The sequence below is a fragment of the Chionomys nivalis genome, chromosome 2, assembly GCF_950005125.1.
Source record: "Chionomys nivalis chromosome 2, mChiNiv1.1, whole genome shotgun sequence".
Classification (NCBI taxonomy): Eukaryota; Metazoa; Chordata; class Mammalia; order Rodentia; family Cricetidae; genus Chionomys; species Chionomys nivalis.
In genome coordinates, this window is record NC_080087.1 from 94,289,962 (window position 1) to 94,313,473 (window position 23,512).

The window sequence follows — 23,512 nt, forward strand, 5'->3', positions numbered from 1 at the left end:
GTATACTATCATATCATCTGCAAATAATGAAAGCTTAACTTCTTCCTTTCCAATACGAATCCCCTTGATCCCCTTATGTTGTCTTATTGCTATTGCTAGAACTTCAAGCACAATATTGAAGAGGTATGGAGAAAGTGGACATCCGTGTCGTGTTCCTGATTTTAGTGGGATGGCTTTGAGTTTTTCTCCGTTTAATTTAATGTTAGCTGTCGGCTTGCTGTAAATAGCTTTTATTATATTTACCTTACCTAGTTCTTATGTCTTCTTTTTTTTTTGATATAGTGTCATGCTTTGTAGAGTACCTTTATTTTCTTTCTTTATATATATATATATATATATATATATATATTTATTTATTTATTTATTTTTTGAGACAAAGTTTTTATGTGTAGCCCTGGCTGTCCTAGAATGAGCTCTGTCAACCAGGCTGGCCTTGAACTCACAAAGATCCACTTGCTTCTTCCTCCCGAGTGCTGGGATTAAATGTGTGTGCCATCACTATCAGGTTTAGGGTACCTTTTAAAATACCATCCTTATTAAAAATACATGGGAGATAATTTTTTGAGAACTTACATGTCTGAAAAACAAATAAAACAGGCCTCCCCCCCCATTAAACCTCTAGTTCTACTTTCAGGCTTCATTCAAGTTTTGGGTGCAGATTTCTGCTCTAGAAATTCAGTCATTCAAGATTTGATGATACTGCTCTGTGGCTTTATTTTAACGTTAAGTTTGAGGCATTCTTCATTCATTCCTTTGTGTGAATCTAAATTTTGTTTGAAGCCTAGAGAATCTTCTTCATAACTAGAATTGTGAAATTGCATGATGATTTGTGTGCTGATATGTCTGTTTTGCTCATCTGTGCTAGAATGTGGATGAACCTTTTCAGTTTGGAACATTAATAGATTTTTAAAAGTTCCTCCAGTTCTACAAGTATGAACTTCCATGTAATCTCAGATTTATCAGCAATGTTCCTCTGCTCTTAGTGCCAGAAGTCAAACTCTGTGCTCTGCTCCCAAATACTCAGAGCCCCGGTATTTTCTCTTGCCCAGGAAAGCAGTCTCCTGCCATTGTGGACCAGGACCAAGGACCATGTCGCAAGTAATGGAGATGTCTGAGGGTTAAGTGGTGCTTAGCAGACTTTGAATAGTCCTGTTTTTATCTCTGTCAGACACATGTGAACCAATTCAGACTTGTAATACTGGTTTGGGTTCAGCTTTCTTAGTGTGAGTCCTAGAAATGTACCTGCTTCTTTTGATGAAGTCATGGGATTTGGCGGTTGATATTAATGAGCATGATGAATAGTAGTGGTAATGAAAGTATTTCAAAGTATTTGTAAACATTTTCAGCAAAGTCGCAAGATACAAAATCTATATGCAAAAGTTAGTGACTTTTTTACATACTGAAAGCAAACTCTTCCAGAAAGAAATCAGGGAAAATATTCTTTAAAAGTATCCAGGAATAAACCAAACCAAAGGAGTGAAAGACTTCTACATTGAAAACTTGAAGACACTGAAAAAAGAATCCAAAGAAGACACCAGAAGATGGCAAGATCATCCATGCTTCTAGATTAGCAACATTAAAGTTATGAATGGTTATATTATCAAAATTAATATACAGATTTAATACAATCACCGTCAAAATTCCAATGACATTCTTTACTGAACTAGAAAACAGCCCAGAAGTTTATATCAAATGTAGAAAACCAAGAATAGCTGAAGAATTCCTAAGGAGATAGAACACAGCTGAAGGTATTCTAATACCTGACTCAGAAGCCTACCACCCACCTATAGTGTCAAGACCAAAACATACTTTCAGAAAAATCAGGTATGTAAACCAGTGGGACAGAAGAGAGGACCCTGAGATAAACCCACACAGTTCTGACCGTGTAATGCTTGACCAAAGTGCCAACACATGCTGCAGGTAAAAAACCAAAGTATTGGGTTGGAGAGATGACTCAGTGGTTAAGAGCATTGCCTGCTCTTCCAAAGGTCCTGAGTTCAATTCACGGCAACCATGTGGTGGCTCACAGCCATTTGTAATGAGATCTGGTGCTGTCTTCTGACTTCTGGCCTGCAGGTGTACATGCATACAGAATATTGTATATATAATAAATAAATAGATATTAAAAAAACAAAGTATTCAACAGACGTCTTTCACACTGTAAAAAAACAAAACAATTCCAAGTGGATTAGAGACCTTAATGGTAAAGCCTGAAAACAAAAACAAAAAAACAAAACAGAAAATACACTTAAAGGTAGAATGTAGACAAGAACCTTCTGAATAGGAAATAACCCCCAAAATTATCAAATGAAACTTTACAAAATTAAAAGCATCAGCAAAATGTATAGCCATCTTGCAAAAGAGGATAAAATCCTTGCCAGCTGTACTTCAGACAAGAACCAATATCTAGAATTTATGAAGAAGTGCAAAAATTAAATAGTTCCTCTAAAATGAAAGGAAATGAACTAATGAAACAGACAATTCTCAGAAGAAACAAAAATAGTCAATAAATATTTACAGAACTGGCTCTCGCCAGGCATCCTCGTTGGAGTGACATCGTCTTTAAACCCTGCGTGGCAATTCCTGATGCACCGCCGTGATGCCCAGGGAAGACAGGGTGACCTGGAAGTCCAACTACTTCCTTAAGATCATCCAACTTTTGGATGATAATCCAAAATGCTTCATTGTGGGAGCAGACAATGTGGGTTCCAAGCAGATGCAGCAGATCCGCATGTCCCTGTGAGGGAAGGCTGTGGTGCTGATGGGCAAGAACAGCATGATGCGGAAGGCCATTGGGGGCACCTGGAGAACAACCCAGCTCTGGAGAAACTGCTGCCTCATATCCGGGGGAATGTGGGCTTTGTGTTCACCAAGGAGGACCTCACTGAGATTAGGGACATGTTGCTGACCAATAAGGTGCCAGCTGCTTCCCGTGCTGGTGCCATTGCCCCATGTGAGGTCACTGTGCCAGCCCAGAACACTGGTCTGGAGCCCAAGAAGACCTCTTTTTTCCAGGCTTTAGGCATCACCACTAAAATCTCCAGGGGCACCATTGAAATTCTGAGTGATGTGCAGCTGATAAAAACTGGAGACAAAATAGGAGCCAGTGAAGCCACGCTGCTGAACATGCTGAACATCTCCCCCTTCTCCTTTGGGCTGATCATCCAGCAGGTGTTTGACAATGGCAGCATTTACAAACCAGAAGTGCTTGACATCACAGAGCAGGCTCTGCACTCTCGCTTCCTAGAGGGTGTCCGGAATGTTGCCAGTGTTTGTCTGCAGATCGGCTACCCGACTGTTGCTCGGTGCCACACTCGATCATCAGTGGGGACAAGCGGGTTCTGGCTCTGTCTGTGGAGACTGAGTACACCTTCCCACTTACTGAAAAGGTCAAGGCCTTCTTGACTGATCCATCTGCATTTGTGGCTGCTGCCCCTGTGGCTGCCGCCGCCACTGCTGCTCTTGCTGCTGCTGCAGCCCCAGCAAAGCCTGAAGCCAAGGAAGAGTTGGAGGAATCAGATGGAAGATGTGGGATTTGGTCTCTCTGAATAATCCTCTCAAAGCAACCAATTCAGACAACTTAATCCAAGAAACATGGAAATAAAAGCTTACTTCTGTTAAAAAAAATTACAGAACTGTTCAGTGTCCTTAGCCGTCAGGAAAATGCAAATTAAAATAACTTTGAGATTCCATCTCATCCCAGTCAGAAAGCTATGACAGGAAATCATGGTGCGGGTGTGGGGAGAGGGGACCTTGCTCACAGCTGATGATTGTGTAAGCTAGTGTTAGCCTTTATGGACGCTGGTGTGGAGGGTCTTCAGAGCATACAGCCCAGTCTACCCTGTGACCTGGCCGCATCACTTCTGAGCCTGTATTCACAGGACTGCATCCTAGCACAGATGTACTTGTGCATCCTGGTTCCTGCTGATTTATTCAGTGTGGCAGAACGGGAAGCAAGCTTAGTTGCCCATTAGTAGATGACTGGATAATAAAAACCCGACACACAGTGAAAATTTGCTTAGCTGTAAAGATAAGTGAAACTGTTACATTTGCAGGAATAACACATGGATCTGTACAGTTTTTAAAGCAGAATGACCCAGACAAGACAGAGACTGCATGTTTTGTTTTATATAGGAATTTCAGTTTTTAACATACAGACAGAGAGACAGACAAACTGGGGAGAGGAATATGGGCAAAACTTGAGAAATTAGGAGATCAAGAGAGCAATTTTTCTGAGGAAGGAGCAGACAAGGTTATCCATGTGACATGAAAACAGAAAGGAGAGTGGGAAGATGGAGGGGTAGGGTATAGGGGGAGGGGATGAAGGAAAGGGAGGTGATGGGGCAGGAGAATAAGCCATAACAAATTTTCCTTGAAAATACCATAATGAAGCAGTACTCGATGTGCTAATTTAAAGAGCAAGTAATAAAAAGTCAGAGGAATAAGTCTCTATGCTGTCATTAATCAAAGCTAATTGTATGCATGTTGGTATGTATTTCAGTCTCTTTGTATATGTGCATGTTCATTTAAACACATACATATTATACTATAAAAGTGTATACATTTTCATATGTTTAGAGACAGGGTTTCTCTGTGTAACAGCCCTGGCTGTCCTAGAACTAGCTCTGGAGACCAGGCTGGCCTTGAGCTCACAGAGATCAGCTTGCCCCTGCCTCCTGAGATTTTAATGACCATATAATACTGATTTTTATGATTATACTGTAATTTGTTTATTTAGGTTTTCCCCCATCTACCACTCTATTAAGACTTAATAGAAGTAAAAGTGTAAGCTTAAACTGTTAAGGAGTCTGTGTACTTTGGTGTACTATGAGGTAGATGAAATAGGACTGTTAGAATGTAGATGCTTTTATAAAATACTGCTTTATGTTATTTTAAAAGTAACTTATAAATCATTAACTTTGGGATAGCTACTTCAGAATGCTGCGCACTAGAAATACGCTGCCTTTGTCATTTTCTGAGCATTGATTCAAATGTCTTTGTTTACAGCTGGGCTCAAAATGCAGAGAACTCAAAGACATTCACTTTGGCCAGTGTTACAAGATCTCAGATGAAGGCATGATTGTCATAGCTAAGGGCTGCCTGAAGTTACAAAGAATATACATGCAGGAAAACAAATTGGTAAGTACTTGGTTTCACTCATGCTCTTCCGTTTGTTGCCCTTTGAATTCCTTGGATTTTATTTACAAATTGTCTTCTGGTTATCTAGTGGCAAATCCTACTTATTGAAAAGCAGAAATCTTTTCCAGACCTTTTTACCGTGCGCTCGTCTAAGCAGATAGATGCTTGTGTGTGGTTCTGGGTTGTTAAGTATTATTCACTAACTTGCTTATTGTGTCTTTAAAGAATTCCAACAGTGAGTTACCTCAGGTCAGCTGGAATAGATAAAACTTGTTAGCAAAACCTGTCCATTATTGGAGTTTCTGTGGTCCCTCTAGGAATTATAACAATTCTAGATTAAGGATATTTTAATGCTCAGGAATGTATACATTTATAAATAAAACATTTTGCTTAGAATGGTGAAAAGATAGGATCTAATAAATTTGGGTAGATAATCTTGATAATTCCATAAGTGTTACATTTTAGCACATACATATGTGTTTTACATGTATTAATGCTCTACTCCATTTTCTTTTATTGACATGTAATCACATAAGATTCTTTGTTTTTATTATATCCATAATGTTGCATGAACAATAAAAACCCAGAGACAGATATTGGGGTTCAACCTGAAGATCAGAAAAGCAAAGCAACCATCCACTAGAGACCTTTTACCTCTACCAAGACTTCAGACACAATGGGCAAGATCCAGTCTCCATGAATCCTCAAACTCCACTTTGCTCTGAGCTCCTGTCTCCCCGTTTATATCCCTTTCTCTGCCCAGCCATATTGTTCCTGTCTCCACCTCCCTAGTGCTGGGATTAAAGGCGAGTTATTCTAACTGCTGGGATCAGTTTTATGTGAGCATTGTTTCTCTTTTAAACAGATGCAATTTTGTGTGGCCCGGGGTGGCCTTAAATTCACAAGAGATCCATCTGTCTTTATCTCCTGAGTCCTGGGATTAAACGTGTGTGCTATCACTCTCTGGCCTGTGTGGCTGAGTATTATGGCAAGCTTTATTTATTAAGACACCAATAATATATCACTATACATAAAGCTGTGCAATCATCACCAATATCTAATTATATAACATTTCTTTATTAGACCAAACTCTGATCTTTAGCCATCCATTACTCCCCATTTTCTCTTTCTCTAGCACCTGGTAACTGCGAATTTATTTCCTGTTTTTATGAGTTAGCCTATTTTATATGATTTATACAAGTGGAATTACATAGTATGTGATCTTTTGTGTCTTTTTCTAGGTTCATCCATGATGTACCTTGTATTTGAATTTCAGTCCTAATTATGGCTGAATGAAACGCAAAGCCATTTAGTTTTAACTGATAGGGACATCATATCAATTACCAGAAACTATTATCACTTGGGAGGAGCTAGTGGGAGTTTCCAGTGTTGAAAATAATGTATTTAGGGGCTGGAGAGATGGCTCAGAGGTTTAGAGCATTGCCTGCTCTTCCAAAGGTCCTGATTTCAATTCCCAGCAACCACATTGTGGCTCACAACCATCTGTAATGGGGTCTGGTGCCCTCTTCTGGCCTGCAGGCATACACAGAGACAGAATATTGTATACATAATAAATAAATATTTAAAAAAAGGAAATAATGTATTTATAAAAAAGACTTGCTTTTAACTTACGTCTTAAAATGTAGACATTTTGTTGTCCTTTTCGGCTTTTAAAATTTTTAAATTTAAAAAAACTTTGAGATTATAGTATAATTGTAACATTTTCCTCTTGCCTTTCTTCTCCATTCAAACCCTCCTATATACCCCTCCCTACTCTCCTTCAAATTCATGGCCTCTTTCTCTAATCGTTATTGCATACATATGTATTCCTGAAAATGACTTGTTTAGTGTGTATAGTCATTTGCGTTTGTGTTTTCAGAGCTGACCTTTTGGTACCAGTCAGTGCGCTCTTCCCTGGGGAAGCCCCTCCCCCACTCCAGCTTTCCTCAGTTGTTTGAGGTTCTTTTTGTATGGTTCAGGCCTCACGCTTTTTCCCCATCCAGTTTGGCAAGTCTTTGGTGTCATCATTGTTAAGCGCATGCTCGGGTGGTCACTTTGGTGAGACTTTATGTGTGTAGCTTCTGAAGTTACTAGGAGACACCGTCGCTCAGCGAACTCTCTGCTCCTCTGGCTCTTACAGTCTTCCTGCCTCCTGTTTTGCAGTGTTCCCTGAGCATTAGGTGAGGGGATGCTTTGTAGATCTAGCCGTTGTGACTGGGGTTCACAATAGCCTTTTGATTCATTCTGGTTTTCTGTAGTGGTCTCTCTTGCAAAGAGAAGTTTCCTTGTGGTGAAGACCACTTATCTGTGGGTATAAAGACAAATGTTTATGGATTGTTGTTAGGGATTTTGGTAGCTTAGTAAATTAATGGTTGCAGATTCTCCTCTAGGAACCATGATTTCACTTGTACTGAATAGTTAGGTAGGTTTCCAGTACCAGACAGGATTGGTCTTCCTTTTACTGACCAGGTTTTAAATCCAGTATGAGATCTGGTGGTTACCACCAAGGTATGCTTGTCACTACTGCACCCTTAGGGTTATCATGGCATGCTAGTCATTGATGTGGTTCATAGGTGTCTTAAGTGGGTAGGACTGTTGGTTGTCTCCTTCCTTTGAAGCTTTCTTGGTGCTTTCTGGCACTATGAATATGCTAGTGCTCAAAGGTGACCTGCTGCGCACCCCCCACCCCCCCACCCCCGTGTCTCCGTCTGCGCTCTATGCGCTACAATACAGTTTGCGAGCTTCAAGCAAGGGGTTGGAGGTTGAAATACACAAACACACACAGAGACAGACAGACACACGGATGTCTAATCACTGGTACAAAGCCCTTTTTTTCATAGCACAATGGAGGCTTAAATACCCAGCAGTCAAGTGGGCCAATAGGTGAAAAGCCCATCCTCTGATCCTCAAGGCACAGCTTCTAGTAACTCCAATCAGAAGGCTCTAGCAGGGAAGAGCAGCTGAAAGCCAGGACTCCAATTGGTCCCAACAGTGACCCATTCTTTGTGAATGTAATAAAATGCTTTACATGTACGAACTTGAGTTGTGGAAGGAGTTTTCAGGCATCACCTGTCTGTTGAGATGACACTATTTAAAAACTACTTAAAAATTGAAGCACTATGGCTTAAATTAAGTGCTTTTATTACCTCAAATTATGCTTTTACCTTGAAAATACACAATAAAAAACACCTCACATTTCCTTTTAAAGTAGATATGAAAGTAATCACTTGAGAGTGTATGAACTTATAGAGAGTTAGGTTTTCTGGGTTAGATAGACTGACATTTTGTTCCTCAGTTGTGTAAAATTATTGACGATCATTTAAACCTCATTTGCTAATGATGTTATATTAATATTTGTCTTTCAGGTTATAGTTGAAGATTAAATGTCATAACAAATACTCACAAATTGCTTAGTACAAATTCTGACCCATAAGATATACTAGGAACGTAAGGTAATTCATATTTTGTCATAGCCGAATTTACTAAGCTTTCATTTTTATGGAACACAACATAAATTAAAGGTTACTAATCCTATGTTAAGCATTTTCTAGTCTTTAGTAGGAATATTTGTTGCCTTGACTGACACTTGTTTTCCTGTTAGGAAAGCACAGAGGAGTACTTCTGTTGTCACCTCAGGATTTAGCCGATGGCCTTCCAAAGGGGGCGCTATTCATGCTGGGAGGTTATACTTTATTTTCTTACTTTTGTGTCCATGTTGTTTTGCATTGATAACGTGCCATATACCTAAATCCGAAGGATGTAAGATCTGGATTTGGTTTTCATGAGGAATTTAAAGTGCTGCGATAAACCTTAAAGAGAAGCCAACATAATTCTCACTAAGGTTCCTGGAAGGAAGTTCAGAACTCATTGAGTGCTGCTGGATGATTGAATCACAGATAGCTAACTTCCCATAGGACTTAAGCATATTTGTGTAATAGACTGAAATGTGTAAGTAGTCAACTGTTTTTGTTTTGACAAGTACTATTGCTCATTTGCCAATTACATTAACTACTAATAGATGTACTTAAGAAGGAACACTGTGCCAGACAGGATGCTATAGAGTTTGACTGGTGCTTTGATCAGCCTTCGAATGAACTCTTACTCTGCTCTCCAAGACTACTGGAGCTCCTATGCAGTTGGGAATCACTGCAGTTGACTGTACACATCTTTCATTTGGCCTTTAGATGGCAGCATTGTCTCGGTATCTGTTTCACCGACAGAGCTTTTTCATCCTTGATGCAACTACAAAGATGCTGCTGTGAGGCTTCATTTAAAGTTTTTGTCTTTCAGTTGGTATTAGTGGGGATAGTTCTCTTTGTGTCATGTGAAACTAACTGCATGAGGAATGCTACAGATTGAAATTGTCTTTGCATGTGAAGTAGAAGGAGATGTGAATGTTCTTATATCTGAGAAGGAAACGGGAGGATGCAAAGTACAAGAGTAGGAAATCTTCCCACCACGCAGAAATTGTCAATACTATATTAAATTTCTGCTGCTTTTGAAGAAATAAAGCAAGGCTGCTTAAATATCTGCCATCTTGCATTGTTGTTTCCCATTTTCTTTTTCTAAAGGGAGCTATAACAATGACCTTTAAAAAGTATTTTAACGCCCACGTGAATAACATGGTGTTTAATTGTCTTCACATGTAATTTATATCTCTTGTCATGTGGTTAAGTATTTGATCTCATAATATATGGTCAGCCTTTTCTTGGTATTTAATTTAATTGTTGAGGTCTAGCCACAAAGGCTATGTAATTCATTTCTTTAACTGCTACTTATCTGTTATATCCTCCTGCTATCTGTTCTTAATTGAAGTCACTTATATTGTGCCAGGCATTTTTGTTGTTATAGACAATATTACAGCAAAATCTGTGGGTGAGTCTGCTGTGCTTATTGAAAACATTTCTGCATGGTCAAAGACAAGTTCAGTTTCAATTTCTTTTTACTAAATGCTAGGTCACTCTCATTAAGTAAAGTGATTTAGATGTGCTTCCTGCTAATGGCTTGTCCTTTCTTTTGAGGGCAGCGAGTGTCTACTCACCTTCTGTCTTTTCCTTTCCAAGTGCAGACATAAAACAGATTCAGTCAATAATGCTTTAGTGATATATGGGTTACTGCTGAATTGAACATGCTATCCAAATATATTTCTTTAAATACTTTGGGAATATGCTTTTAAAAAGAAGATACATTTGAACAAATAAATAATAGCTATATAGTTTAAAGATGCAGAATCAACAGTTTTTGGAATTTTATTTTAAAGAAACAAGTAAATTTCTTTTAATTTAGTTACCATCCCAATGATGTAATTTTTGTGGGCTATTTTTGTTCAGTGAAGTTGGGGAGTATTTGGAGGGAGAACACATGTAGTTGTAATCGAATAGACTAAAGAATTCTTGTCAGAATGCTGACTTGTATGCTCTGTTAATTAATTGGCTTTATAGTATTTGAAAGGTGAACATAATTGAAAGTAGAAATTAGTTAACAGGATATCAGTTTACTTCGGCATTCTTTACCAGGTCTTGTCATTCTCTTTTCAGTTTATTGATATCTGAGTGTGTCTTTGATATACCAGATATCTTATTAACAAATGCATTTAGTCTATCATTTTAAATGCATAGTAAAACAAGAATGAATATGTGTCTATTTCTACGTATCCTGTGTGCCGGTGTTGTATGGAGGACAGGCAGTGACTTGAATAATGTCTAAATAACTTTTTTTGGTAGTGCATTAATATTTTTACCCCGCAGATTTACTTGTCTTTATTTGTTTAATAATATTAAAATTATTCGATAAACTCAAGGACCTCATCAGCTGATGATGGAAATGTCCAGATACTAGCAGAACCTCAGAGGAAGTTAACTTAGAGTTAGGATACAGACAACCTAGTGTGGAAAGTGTATGGTGGATTATGCTCAAAGTAGGACACTATATATACTATTTTTATATTCTTTTTCTAAAATAACTTTGGTGTCAAATTTTTGATTACTCCCTTGAGTTTAAAATTTCCAGTTATAAGTAGATAATTCCTAGTTGTTGGAGGTCCCTACTTGTGTCTCTTGTTTGTTTGATGAGTAATTTAAAATTTTTTATGCTCTTAAGTCTTTTTATTTTATTTCTTAGGATTGCATATTTTAAGAAATTGAAAAGATGTGAGCAAATCAAATTATCTCTGAGATACAAGAGCGAAAGTGCTGTTTGGGCTTTGCATTTGATGCTGGTGCCAGGAGATAGTGTGTTAAGATAAAGAATCACATCATTAGGCTTGGCAGATAGAAATTTATAAGGCTGGGTGCCAGAGGGATGCTGGGAGTACATTAAGCTTGTCATTTATGAGCACTTGTTTTCCCCATCTACTGTCTAGCTTGCCAGTCAGCAAACGAGAGGTATTATTGGGATCTAGGTGGAAGTTGGCTAATGGTTTCTCTATTCACAGTAGTGAGGTGCTAAGGTTTGAGGTTATCTGAGGCTTAACTTCATTCCTTATTTTAGTGGTTAGGCTTAGACAGAAGAACTGGAGAATTAGCTTTTCGCCTTTTTCTTTTTGCCTTTCCCCCTTTCTTTCCTTAAAATTTACCTCTCTAAATGTAGTTTACAAACTGTTTTAATCTGGTTAACAGATTCATAATTTACAACTCTTCCTTTATTTTATTATTTAAAAGACGTTTAACTGTGAACACTCTGACGCTTGGCTTTTGACATATCTGGTCTTCTTCCAGAATCTGTACCAGTTACGTCCCCGTGCAAAGCTGTGGGTGGAGCTGTCGCTGTGGGCGCTGCGGATTTACCTACTTATCTTACAGAGGTTGTCTACATTGCTCTTGTTTGAAGTCTTTGCTTTTTAAAATAAAAATGGTTAGTGTAGTGAATTTTTACAAATACAGTCAACATACATTTGGGTTTAGGCAACTATTCAAACAAATACTTGCCCAGTCTCAAAATCTATATTATTGAACTTCTATATAGTTAGAATAGCCATTCTGAAGTCATGGAAGTCAGAAATAATTCTGAAGTCTAAGTTTAACTGAGCTTTGTAAATTTCCTGTCCATTTCATGTTTATGGACTTATATTCCACAAGCAAGGAAAAAGGACAACAGAGTTGAAACTATAAAACAATTAGCTTCCTATCTTCTTTTATGACTCCTGTTCTTTTTTCTGCATTCTGTCCATCGTCACCCAATAGTACCTTTTTTATTCTTCTCATATATGTTCTACCCATAATTACAGCTGTTTACATATATGCATGTTTTTATTATAGCTAAGATCTGCATATGGAAGAGAGCATGGGATCTTGTTTTCTCAGACTAGGTGACCTCATTTAATATTATATATTATAAGGCCATCCACAAGTTTACTGGTTTTCCTTTTTCTTTAGAGTAGAATAATAATTCCCTTTTATGTATGTGCCAGATTTTTATTATTTGTTCATGTTTTGGGCTTCTAGGTTGTTTCCGTTTTCTTGCTGTATTGAATAAGGCAGCAATAAACCTAGATGTGCATGTCTCTGAACATAAATGCAAAAATTCTAAGCAAAATAGTTGCAAACCAAATTCAGGAGCACATTAAGATGGTCATACATTATGGCCATGTGGGCTTCATCCAGGAGAAGCAAGATTGGGTCAACATATGTGAATTAATAAATGGAATATGCTGTATAAATAATCTTCCACATCTGACATAATTCATCCTGTCTTTTTTGATAAAAATCCTCCAGATATTAGAAATAGATGGAACAGACCTCCAGATAACAGCAGTTGTACAACAAACCCTTTGCCAGCATTATACTCGAGACAAACTCGAGCATTTCCTCTCACATCAGGGGTGAAACAAGGATAGCCAAATAAGGAGGTAAACACGGGAAAGGAAAGAGTCACTGTTAATATTTGCAGATGACATGAGTTTATACCTGAGACCTTAATACTTACTGAAAAACCCTTAGCTCTGATAAACACATGAAATTGTAGGGTATATAATTTATATAAAAAAAGTAGTAGCTTTCATATTAAACCACCAGTATACTCTTAGGGAATGAAATTAGGAAAACTACCTCATTTATAATAGCTTAAAAGCAACAATAACAACAAAAACCAAAGAGCAAACCAACAACACACCTAGGAATATACCCAGCCAAAGAAAAGAAAGACCTCTGTAATGAAGACTTGAAGACACTGAAGAAAGAAATGACAGTATCAGAGGATGAAAAGAGTTTGCATTGCTCCTAGATGGGCAGAATTAATAGTGTAAAAACAGCTATACTACCAAAATTGTTTACAGATTTAATGTAACACATAGGCCTCATTCAGGGTTACTATTGCTGTGATGAAACACCATGACAGAAACAGCCTGGGAAGGAAGGCTTTTTCCCCCCCACATTACAGTAATCACTGAAGGAAGTCCGCTCAGGAACTCAAATAGCAGGAACCTGGAGGAAGGGACTGATACAGAGGAAATGGAGAGTTGCTGCTCACTGGCTTGCTTCCCCTGCCTTGCTCAGCTTGCTTCTTTTAGAACCGAGGACCACCAGCCTGGAGTGGACCCAGCCACAGTGGATTGGGCTCTCCTCCAATCACTAAGAAAATGCCCTGTGGGTTTGCCTGCAGCCCAGTCTTCTGGAGCATGTTCTTAATTGGGGTTCCTTTTTTTCAGATGATTCTAGTGTGAGTCAAGTTGACATAAAATTAGCTAGCTGAACATATTAAAGTTCTGATGTTTTATTTCACAAATCTAGATTGTTTTAAAAAAAAAATCCAAGGATTTTCATGGACTCAAAAAAGGTCACAAATAGCCAAAGTAATTCTAAGAAGTAAGAACATGTGTTCTTACTACAGCACTAGGTGGTAAGAACAGGGAGACCAATGGAATAGAGCAGATTATCTGGGCATAAACCAACAAAGTTACAGCTACCTACGTTTGATAAAGGTGGCAAAAACACACAGTGGAAACAAAGATGACTTATTCAACAAATAGTGCTAGCAAAATTAGATATCTGCAGAAAAATGAAACTCTCTATATTTTTCACTAAACATGAATTCAGAATGGATCAAAGACGAACAGAACTTAGAAGCCCAGCAGCTGGCCCAGATACCAGTGGATGGGACTCTGCGCCCTTAAAAGCTTTTCTGCACAGCCAAGGAAACAGTCAGCAGAGGTGATCCACAGAACAGGATGTGCATTTGCTAACTAAGAATTAAAGAAATTAAATACCATGGGAATAAACTGCCAGTCAACAGGTGAGCTAATGAATTGCACAGTTTTCAAAAGGAGCATAAGAGGCCAGTAACTACATTTATTTATTTATTTATTTATTTATTTATTTATTTATTTATTTATTTATTTAGGTTTTTTGAGACACGGTTTCTCTGTGGCTTTGAAGCCTGTCCCGGAACTAGCTCTTGTAGACCAGGCTGGCCTCGAACTCACAGAGATTCGCCTGCCTCTGCCTCCCGAGTGCTGGGATTAAAGGCGTGCGCCATCACCGCCTGGCCAGTAACTATTTTTAAAAATGTTAAATTTCCCTAGACATGGGGGAAACTCACATTTATAACACTCAGAGATACCACTTTATCTGAGTCAGAATATTCTTCAAATATTTGAAAAAAATTAAAGAATATTTTTAGTTTAGTCATTATTTTTATTTTTGGCTCATGTGTGTTTTGCCCAGATGTCTGTCTGTAACCAAGTGTGTGTGTGTGTGTGTGTGTGTGTGTGTATTTGCCCACATGTGTGTCTGTAGCTGAATACATGCCTTGTGTGTGAGGAGGCCAGTACAGTACATTGATACCCTGGAGTTAGAGTTCAAGATGATTGTAAGCTTCCATTGTAGGTACTGGGAATTAACCCTGAGTCCTGTGGCAGAGCAACAATGCCCCTCTCCGCTGTGCCATCTTTAGATCCGTTCTTTATAATTTAAAAAGCTTACTATGATTTCCCCCCTCTTATTTACTCTAATAGTTTTGGAGAATCAATTATTAGAGAATTGAATGACCCAAACAACACATAAACAGATATTTTTGTGTAAAATAATGTTTGATTTTTTTCATCTTTGTTTTTCTTTTCTCTCTTTCTCTCAGTGTCGGATAAAATGACATTTGGATAACTTGAGGGGAAAATTCTTAAGACATTATTAATTCTGAAGCTGGGCGGTGGTGGCACATGCCTTTTAATCCCAGCACTCGGGAGGCAGAGGCAGGTGGCTCTCTGAGTTCGAGGCCAGCCTGGTCTACAGAGTGTGTTGCAGGGCAGCCAGATTCTGCCACACTGTACTCCTTATCCTATAATTGAGTTGCATTGTGTAGCTTTTCCATAGCCTGTTTTATAGTTCAAGTGTGTAAGAGCCATCTTTTTTATATTTTAAGATCTAGTGAAAATGATCACATTTTACTAATGTACTTAGAGTTATGCTCATATTAATGTACTAATGAGTTATAACTTTTACATTATTTATAAGAGTTTAATAATGCTAATTGCTGATAGTATAAGAATATGAGTATTTTCCTTCTAGCCCTCCATAGTAGTAAATAACTTTTAGTCTCTTTGGTTCATTTTCCTAATTTTTTGAGTTGACTTTTTAGTACTGGGTACCTTCCCTTTTCTGTAAATTCGTGCACCTTTCTTTTGCTGTTATAGACGGTAATGTTTCCCATTTATCAGAATCAATTTAAAACGACTTTAATGCTTATCCTCTAATCCTGAGATTCTTCCCTGTGTATCTATAATGTTAACACTCGTTTGTGTTCATTATAGTACCATACTACATTGACATTACATTTGCTGGTTTGTTTTGGGTCATACATTTCTTCCCACTCTTTTAAAGTTAAGAAAAACTCTATTTCTTCATAAAGACAAAAGAGATGGTGTTTTAACTTTGTGTGATTTTAGAAGATCTTTAAATTTCCTGCACTTCCCTTTAGTGCAGGCTGTATAATTGTGTGTGTGTGTGTTAGACAGAGGTTTATATTTAAGAACTTAGAAAATATTTTAATGGAAGTTGAAGAATTATCTATCAGTAAGATGTTATCAGAATGATGATTTTTCCTTACTGCTCATTTTAAAGAAATGATTGTTGTTAATGTCTTAAAGAAACTTCTACCTCATTTAAATAAGCTCTGATCTATTCTCACACCAAATTAGTATGAGTATGGATGCTTTAACAGTCTGATCGATTTCCTCTTGTGGATGTATGTATTGTTTTAGGTGAGATGTTTTTGCTTTTTAGACCATTAAGACCATATTTACTAAAACCCTAGAAATTGGGTGATTTCATTTGCTGTTAATGTGCTGTTTGACGACTGTCTTAAGTTCACATGAGGTTCTGAAACCTTTTCCTTAGATTTAGAGTTGAAATACAATACATTGTATTTTTTGTTTTGTCCTGGAAAGGAATTTAAACAAACTTTCTTTTGCACTTGTTGAATATGTATTCATATGAATATGGCATGCAAACCACCATGAAGTTTGCAGCGGTTAAGAAGATGAGGAATCAAAGATAAAAGATACACATTCAAGACGGCTTGGTTTCACAGTTGGTGCATAATCCTTTCTGCTGTCACTGGCACCCTAACCCTGTACCTCCCAGAACAAAAGAAACTGAATTGAAAATGGTGGGAGCCGGGGCACATTCTGTTGGCAGCACATTGCATGGCCCATAGGCGTTGTCAGGTCTCAGTTTGATGCCCTTTATTCTTCCTGACAGATGTGAGGTAGGGTCTATGAGGGGGAAGTCATTACTAGAGAGAGGGCAGTGTCAGATCAAAAGTAGCCAGTGATCAAACAAGGTAAAAGGCTGTGGAAAACAGGCTCTCTTTCTGGCCTCAACACCTGCCTCGTCACTGGAGGGAATAGTCCTTCCGTGTCAGGGCGAGTTGATTTTCTTTGATGTACAGTGAATTACAAGTCAGAATGGAAGCTTAACTGTAGTACAGAAGATCCTTACTTCCTAGTTCTTGGGCAATTTGGCTGTTTAAATATTTTATTCCTATTACCTAGATGTATATAGAAGTCATTCTTTGTTGAACAACACAGTGAAGCTGCAGCTGCTCACTTTGTTGGCACTGTATGCTTAGTGAGAGCTCTGCTAAATGAGTCTCAGTACAGTGTAGTTGGGCTCTACATGTCACCAAACTCTCCATTTCTGAAGCTCCTAGTTGTAATTTTAGTCACATCTTTTCTAGAATTGTAATGGTGCACACTGATGAGGTTTGGTACACAGTAGGTCCCCTCAGCAAAGCTCGGGACACCGTTGTTCTCGGTGAAGTGTGTGAGTGCATCTACAACTTACATCTTCCATCAAGTCAGTTGTGAGTGCAGTAGAGACCTGAGCGGTGGGGTGCTACACGCATGCTTTACCTTCGTCATTGCCCGCTCACCCACCTTGCTGTGGGGCGAACAGACTTCCAGCCTCCCAGTTAAGTGTTGTCTTATTGGGCTTTCCTCCTTCAAACTTGGATACAAATTTTACATATTGTATTTCAGGCCTCGTAGATGGTTATGTCATTTTGGCAGTGTATTTTGTGAACCTTCACACAGTTGATTCCTTCACACAGTTGATTGTGTTGGTTTATTCAGTATTTTTAATGTGAGACACACTTGGAGGTATAAAACAATAATCACTTGTGTCAGATAGTTTCATGAAAATAAAACAGTAAAATTTTGGCTTTTTTAGTGTAGATCACCCAATAGGACATTTTTTTTTTTTTTTTTTTTGAGACAGGGTTTCTCTTTAGCTTTGGAGCCTGTCCTGGAACTAGCTCTTGTAGATCAGGCTGGCTTTGAACTCACAAGATATCTGTTTGCCTCTGCTTCCTGATTGCTGCGATTAAAGGCATTTGCCACCACCACCGGACTCCAGTGGGACAGTTTATTGGGCAAAAGTTATTTTGTGGTTTAACAGCATTCATTGATTTGTGGTTATTGATATTTGATACTTGTGAGAACAGATCCTAAGAATAGGTTGAAAATTAGTGAATGGTATGATATTTTGTGTCCTAGAGGTATGTATTTAAAAGTGGAAAGTGAATTGATGCTTATTACAGGTCTGATAATCCTGTAAGACAGATGATCTTTTGCTCCTTATGGTCATTAGGTGTATGAATGAATTAAGTTTTCTAAGCCCAATCTCATGTTGTTAACTAACTCATTAAGCATTTGTTGAATGCACACTACACCAGGATAACTGATTTCAGATCCTTTGCATAGTTCTTGACAGTCCATCTTACAGAGATGCAAAGTAATAGAGTAATTTCATTCTTTGTTGTTGTTGTTTTTTTTTTCAAGACATCATTACTCTTTGTAGTCCTGGCTGTCCTAGAACTCACTCTGCAGACCAGGCTGGCCTTGAACTCACAGAGATCTACCTGCCTCTGCCTCCCTGTGTGCTGGGATTAAAGGCATGTGACACCATTGCCAGCTTTTAATTTCTTTCTCGTGTTTATTTTTCAGGTGTCTGCTGGAGAGGACCATCTTTTGCAGACACTTTGTAAAGGCTTTTTAGAAGTGTGTATAGCACTTTTTGGGCATTCCGTAGGAAATGGGACTTGAAGAAGAATTAAATACAGTAAATTGAGTTTTGGTTTTACTGATTGGTTGGTGTTACCTTTATTTTTAGAATTCCGTTATCCTATGTCTTATAGATTTCTCTCTGGGAACACTTAAGTAGCTAATTGCTTTTGGCCTCAGCATAGGGGAAAGTAGGTTTCTAAAGCAATTGATTTCCTTTATTACAGTTAAACTACTAATTTTATAAAAGAGATAAAGAGTTCTCCCCCTCTTTTCTTTGGTATTTTAGAATGAAAATAATCAAGGTGATCCATTTAGAAAAAAAAAAACAAGTAATTTACATAAACATGGTAGTCACATATTAAATGATCTGTATAGTTTTTCCTTTAGATGATTGCCCATAGAAATGTTGATAATATTGAAGACACCTGGAATTAAAATATATATACACATTTATTTGAAAAATATAATATATTGAGAACTATAAAAAAGAGGCCTAAGTAACTTGTTCTCATAAAAATACATGTGACTAGCTAAAAGCATTTATAATATAGAAAATTAGAATGTGAATTAAAACACATTTTACCAATTTCCCTTGTTGTTATTTTCAGAAAACTTTTAATGCACATACTAACATATCTGTGTCTCTTTAAAATTATACTAAATATTCCTATCTATAATACTTGAATATTGATGGACACTTTGGTTCTTCTTGATTTATTTTTCTCATAACAAATTTTGCCCATAAGCTCAGTTGTTTTCTATCAGAATATATTTTGTGTGCCCCCTTTTTAACTTGATAGTTTTTGATAAAAACAATATTGTCTTTTGTATAACCTTTCTTTTATCTATGTTCCTAGTATTTTTTATTATTATTAGTGACATTGCTTGCCGTAGTTTTTGAAACTATCAAATAGTTTTAACATTTTGAGGCAGGGATAAAAATGAAGAAATGGGGTTTGGATGGATGTTGACTCAGTAGTTAAATGCACTGGCTGCTCTTTCAGAGGCCCTGGATTCAATTGCCAGCGCCCACATGGTGGCGCACAACTGTCTGAAACTCCAGGATCCAACACCCTCACAGAGACAAATGCATACATAAAATAAAATACGTAAATACAATGTTAAAAAGATGAAGCAATGATGAAAAATACTTCTAAAATTCTTGGTACTGTATATTCTACCTCCCCAGGTAAAATATGTTTTTGTGGCCATTTTATTTATTTCTTCATCATTGTTGTCCTCCTCCTCTTCCCCCTTCCTCTCTCTCCCCCCTTCTCCCTTTCCCCTTCCTTTGGCTCACTTCTCCAATTTCTTTCTTCTTCCCCATCTGCTTCCCCCTTCTCTGCATTTTTTTTTTTTTTTGGAAACAGGGTGTTAGTGTGTGTCCCAGGCTGTCCTTTTAACAGAGATCTACCTGTCTTTGCCTCCCTAGTGCTGGTATTAAAGCCATGTGTTGCAAAGTCTGGCTTATATCGTCTTTTGAGAAATATCTGTCAAATGTTTTGTCCATCTTTAAGATGGATATTTTGGTTATTCTTGTTGGGTTGTAGGAATGTACTATATATTCTATTCTGCATATTAGCTATTTTCTAGGTTGATTATTTTGTACCTCCCAACCTGTAGCTTATTTTTTTGTTCTAATTGTGTCCTTTGATGTGCAGAAATTTCAAACTTTGTATTGTCTTAATATATATCATTTTTGATTTTGTTATCATACAAGATATCAAATGTAGTTTTCAGACATTTTTTTGCCAACTTCATTCACTGCTTCCTCCCTCTTCCCCCATTCTCTGTTCTCCTTTGTGCTGGGGTTGAACCTGCAGCCTTGCACATCCTGGGAAAACCTACCGTGTTGAGCTGTACTCTCAATACTTTCAGGCAGGCCCCCTGCTTGTTGAAAGGTCTTTGAGTCTATGGTCAAAATAGCTTAATGGTGTGCTCAAGAATTTATTTCTAGATGCTTCTTGCTTTCTCCCTCAGTGTTAGCCTGTGTGCCAGTATTTTTCTGTTCTCATTAGTACACTTTTGCAGTAAGTTTTCGATGAAAAATAGTGTTAGCTTTCAAATTAGTTGTCAGTATTGCTTAATCCATTTGATTGAGAGTCTGAATATTAGGGTATATTTTTCTTTTTCTGCAGAACTCTGACTTTGGGATTTTTATACTGATTTAAATAAATCTATGTGTTGCTTTGGGTAAAAATGTCATTTTAACAATGCCAAGTCTTGTATATTTCATTTTATTTTTTTATCTTCTTTAATTTCTTTTAGAGATATTTTGCTCTCTAAATATATATTTTCACTATAAAAGTCTTTCAGTTCCCTGGCTAAATCCCCTCCCCCTTAACTATTGTGCTTCTGTTGATGTTTGTGTGAATATAACTGTTTCCAATATTTATCTTTCTGATTGTTTGTTGTTTATTGTTTATAAGTGCACCCAATTATTATGTGGTTTACTATTTTATAACATTGCTAACATATATTCTAGCAGCTCTGTGTGTATGTGTGTAAGAGAGAGAGAGAGAGAGAGAGAGAGAGAGAGAGAGAGAGAGAGAATTACTTTTTTCCTACTCTGCCCCCTTCTACTTTCTTCTTTTCTTCCTTCTGTGTCTCCTCCTCTTTCTTTCTTCTTCTCCCCTCCTTCTCATTGTTCCCTCCACTTCGCTCTCTCTGTTTCCTCCTCTTTTGTTGGGGATTGAAGCCAGGGCTCATGCTGGCTAGGCCAGGCACTCTACTACTAAGGGTGTTCTAACCAAGCAGGATGTTCTGTATTTCTTTTCTGTCCTATGTGTGCTGGTGAGGACTTTGGTAGTCCTATTCTTAATATAAATGCATGAGCTAAAATTATATTCTGTCTTACATTAGAGAAAAGCCTTTTGGTCTTCTGTCATAGAAAACAGTGATAGCTGTGGGCCTTTTATATCATAATTATTTGTTTGTATATTCATTTTTTGAGTCAATGTCTTTCTATATAGTTCAAGCTAGCACTGAACTAGTGTGTAGCAAAGGATAGCCTCAAACTTGTAATTTTTCTTCCTTAGCTCCTTTAGAGCTGAATTATTGTTGTGTGCCATTATGCTTCACTGTCTTTGTTTTTTTAGCCAGTATTATTGTTCAGCGGCAAAGTGACAAATGCTTTATTGATACCACGCTTTTTCCCTCAGGGGCCTTATGTCTAATAACTTTTTAATGTCTCTGGTGACAGTAAAGCCATCAACAAAGCACTAGGTAACCCCTCATCCTGTTTGAGCACATTCATTAAGCAGTTGTCGGGAAAATCATACCTACACTCCTATCAATGTTAAACTATTGGACTGCTCAGTTCTTGCTCTTTCAATAGATGAGAGATGGTGTCTGAACTAGTTGTGATTGGCCTTCCATTATGAATCGGAAGTGGTGCTGCATGTTTAAAAGCCATTTGAATTCTTCTGTGTCTCTTCAACCTTGGCCCATTTTTTCTGTGGAGTTCCTAATTTTTTCTTCAGCATTATCCTTTGCATCATAAAAGTGACACAGCATTTGTCATTTTTTCATCTTTTAACCTTTTTCTGTAGCAATAGTTACCATTTTTATGTTTGTTTTTGGTGTTGTTTCAAAATTTTGTCTATGTTTATCTCTTCCCTGTTTTGTTTTTAAATTTGGATTTAAATTTGAAAAGGCAGAAGCAGACCTTTTGAGTGAACATGAACACCCCCAGAAATAACAGTTGTAACCTAAATCTCACAACTTGATGTATGGCAGGAAAAGTGCAGCGTGTTCAGGATAACGGTGTGCAGATGAACTGTTACAGGGTGGCTTTCAACACTATTATTATGTATCTGTAAGTGCATCTCTTCTTCTAATTCTTTTTTAAAAAATTTTTTTTTAAAGACAGTGTCAGGCAGCCCAGTATGAACTAAAACTCTGTATAAAAGGCAGGCTAACTTGCTAACTTTGAACTTTGGCTTGAACCTCAGTCTCCTGCTACCCTGATACAGGCCTCTGCCACAGTTGCCAGTGAGCCTTTTATAAGGTGGAGAAAGACCTGATGTTCTTATGGATGGGCTTGGTCACCACTGATTTGATCAGGACAAGGCAGAAGTCATGTTACTTTTCGTCATAGAAGTGACAATATAAATACCTTAAAGTTGTATAGATATCTCTGTTATTGTTTTTGATATTTTGTTTCTTTCCATTTTGATGTTTTAATATTTTTGCATATTCAGTAATTAAAATTTTTAAATGTGAATGTTACTTTAGATTATTATAGGCATATTACAGTAAGTATGAAAATCTTAAAAGAATACATTTGATTAGCATCAGCTTTTAAGTAGCATGGCAGTAATTGTTACTGGGTTGCCCTGATGAATGGTGGGAAATTCTATCTCAGTGGAACCAGCTCTTCATCATTTGTCTGCCCATGTTTAGTTTCAGTTTTGTTGCGGATAGACTTTAAGCTTGTGCTTTAAAAAAAACATTTGCTTTCTTGCTTTTTTTCTCATATAGTGAAAATTGATACTAGCTAATCCATTAAAAAGTTGAGAACAAAAAAAAAAAAAAGTTGAGAACAATTGACTCAAATATGATGACATCCTGGAAGTCAGTTTCTTAAAGACTTATCAAATGACTTGGTTATTTTTTTCCTATCCCAGTGATTATATATTTAGTAACTAATATTTTCATCAGTCAGAGCCAACATTGTTAGAAGCATGAAACTGTTCAGTCTGACTTCAGATTTAAATATTTAAGTGAAGCTAAAAATTGTCAAAAGTTGTAGATTACAAAGATTTCATTATTATTTTCTTGTTCAATAGATTTGCTAAGGAGATTGCATTGTTATAGCTCAATTTTTTTTAGTTCCCTTTCCTAGACAGAAGAGAAGAGTTAAAAAAAAAAAAAACT

The 23,512-nt window shown here is 37.4% G+C and overlaps 1 protein-coding gene and 1 pseudogene across 1 annotated transcript in view; both read left to right on the forward strand.

The window, feature by feature from the left end:
• Fbxl17 (F-box and leucine rich repeat protein 17) overlaps positions 1-23,512 on the forward strand; it is a 465,950-nt gene that overhangs the window by 34,279 nt on the left and 408,159 nt on the right. Inside the window, exon 4 of the mRNA XM_057758272.1 lies at positions 5,008-5,139. Within this exon, the coding sequence (XP_057614255.1) occupies positions 5,008-5,139 (132 nt within the window). The remainder of the gene's footprint in view (positions 1-5,007; positions 5,140-23,512) is intronic.
• Positions 2,546-3,552, forward strand: LOC130866685 (60S acidic ribosomal protein P0-like; annotated as a pseudogene).